The sequence below is a fragment of the Gadus morhua genome, chromosome 8, assembly GCF_902167405.1.
Source record: "Gadus morhua chromosome 8, gadMor3.0, whole genome shotgun sequence".
Lineage (NCBI taxonomy): Eukaryota > Metazoa > Chordata > Actinopteri > Gadiformes > Gadidae > Gadus > Gadus morhua.
The window spans coordinates 22,232,300-22,234,799 of NC_044055.1; the positions used below are offsets into that span (position 1 = coordinate 22,232,300).

The 2,500-nt window shown below is 50.0% G+C and overlaps 1 protein-coding gene across 1 annotated transcript in view; it reads right to left on the reverse strand.

Moving 5' to 3' along the window:
• The window catches only part of dnm3b (dynamin 3b), a 17,205-nt gene that overhangs the window by 10,983 nt on the left and 3,722 nt on the right, over positions 1-2,500 (reverse strand). Inside the window, exons 4-6 of the mRNA XM_030363441.1 lie at positions 2,492-2,500; positions 1,514-1,717; positions 628-745 (exon numbers count right to left, since the gene is read on the reverse strand). The exon at positions 2,492-2,500 is cut by the window's right edge and continues 141 nt beyond it. Coding sequence (XP_030219301.1) covers positions 628-745; positions 1,514-1,717; positions 2,492-2,500 — 331 coding nt within the window. The remainder of the gene's footprint in view (positions 1-627; positions 746-1,513; positions 1,718-2,491) is intronic.

Consider the following 2,500-nt stretch of genomic DNA (forward strand, 5'->3'; position numbering starts at 1 on the left):
CCGACCGACCGACCGACCGACCGACCGACCGACCGACCGACCGACCGACCGACCGACCGACCGACCGACCGACCGACCGACCGACCGACCGACCGACCGACCGACCGACCGACCGACCGACCGACCGACCGACCGACCGACCGACCGACCGACCGACCGACCGACCGACCGACCGACCGACCGACCGACCGACCGACCGACCGACCGACCGACCGACCGACCGACCGACCGACCGACCGACCGACCGACCGACCGACCGACCGACCGACCGACCGACCGACCGACCGACCGACCGACGGACGACCGACCGACCGACCGACCGACCGACCGACCGACCGACCGACCGACCGACCGACCGACCGACCGACCGACCGACCGACCGACCGACCGACCGACCGACCGACCGACCGACAGACAGACAGACAGACAGACAGACAGACAGACAGACAGACAGACAGACAGACAGACAGACAGACAGACAGACAGACAGACAGACAGACAGACAGACAGACAGACAGATAGATAGATAGATAGATAGATAGATAGATAGATAGATAGATAGATAGATAGATAGATAGATAGATAGATAGATAAATGGATAGAAAAGTGGATGGATTGATGGGTGGCTGGATGGATGGATACGCACCTCTTCTCAGTGGAAGCAGTTTGTTCTCCAGAATATCTCGGGCATCAGTGCCCTCATCCATCAGGTCAAGCTTTGTGATGACTCCGATAGTCCTCTGACCTGGGAGTCAAAGGTTAAAAGGATGTGAGGATACACTCTCCACTCCCATATGACTTTGAGAGCAGGTATAGGGCTTAAGTGACTACTGCTGAATGAAAGCTAAAAACAAGCTGCACTCATTGGTCAGTAGCCAGGACCTTTTGGCTGGGTGTTCAACACCCAACCACTGTCTAGACCAGCCTGTCAGCCCACTCAACAATGATACTCTTTGCATTGACATCCCTGCACTTAGAAACCAACAAACCTTTCTCTTGCGATCAAGGAATAAGGGATAGTTCACTCAAAGTGCATTATTATGACGTTGTTCATCCTATAGTCTGTATTGAATGCAAAATATTCACCTCTTCTGTGGATAATGATCATCTCAAAATGATCCTGATTCCTAACTCCCTGGAGTCAAGCAGCAGAAGTAAAGTGACAATGTACAAATCCTAATGGCCCATTTTTGGGTTAGCAAGATTAGTCTTACATGTCACCGTTTATAACACAGGGTGTTTATACTTTGTTGGACATGCCACTTTAATGAATAAAGACTAAACCTACTTCTCCAGACACCACTACACCACTGACCATAATAATAATATATTAACAACAACTGGTTGCTTGGGTATTCTGGATTTGTTGGATTAAGATGCACCGATGAAAAAAGTATGAAAGCTTGATTTCCAGAACTCCTTAGATCTTGAGCAGCACAAAGGCTCAGAGGAGAACCAATTTAAGAAACAGTATACTTCTATCCATCCGTTGTGGTCGCTCTGGCCAGCTCACCCTGGGGGTCCACCTCCTTGGCCAGCTTCAGGGCGTCGGAGTTGGCCAGGTCGGTGTTGGCGGGGGTGACGGCCAGCACCAGGCAGCTCTCCCTGGTGATGAACTGCATGATCATGTCCCGGATCTGCTGCTCAATGTCCACGGGCTGGTCGCCCACCGGCACCTTGGTGATGCCCGGCAGGTCGATCAGCGTCAGGTTCAACACTGGGAGGATGAAGGAGAGGGGGAGGGGAGGGGGAGAGATAGAGAGAGAGAGGGAGAAGGGGTAGAGACATAAGGAGAGAGAGGGAAAGAGAATTTGGGAATTTGGGGGAATAAGGGGGGGAGAATAAGAGACAGGGAGAGAGCAAGAGGGGGAGAGAGAAGGGTAAGAGGGGGAGAGTGGGGGGAGAAAGAGGGATGAGAGAGAAGGTGTGAGACATAAGGAGAGGGAGAGAAGAGAAAAGAGGGAGAAAACGGAAGGGGAAGGGGGAGAGGGAAGGTTGAGAGAGAAGGTGTGACACATAGGGAGAGAGAAAGGTAAGAGGGGGGGGAGTGGGGGGAGAGAGAGTGGTGAGAGAGAAGGGGAGAGACCTATGTTAATCCTTCCATATATTTTAGACCAGTATCTTCTGCAGAGCAGGTCTCTACTAGCAGCACAAGATACTGGAACATCTTTTACTTATATTAGCCGTTGAATCAATAACAAACTACTATATATAAATACATATATTTATAAAAAGAAGTCGTAATTAGAGTCATAATTAAATGTATATATATATATATATGAATCTCACTCTTCTTCGTTTTTGTACCCATAGACGTATTTTCACAAGGGTCCGCATGCTTCATAAAAGAAGCACGCTCACATTATGTTCTTTGAGTGGTACCTGTATTTGTTTATTACCGACTCTGTTAGAAGGGTCTATTTGGGACAACTCTGAGACCATGTTGCCTTTGGATATGTGTATGTTATACTAGTGGTAGATTTGCCCTCACCATGGGGGG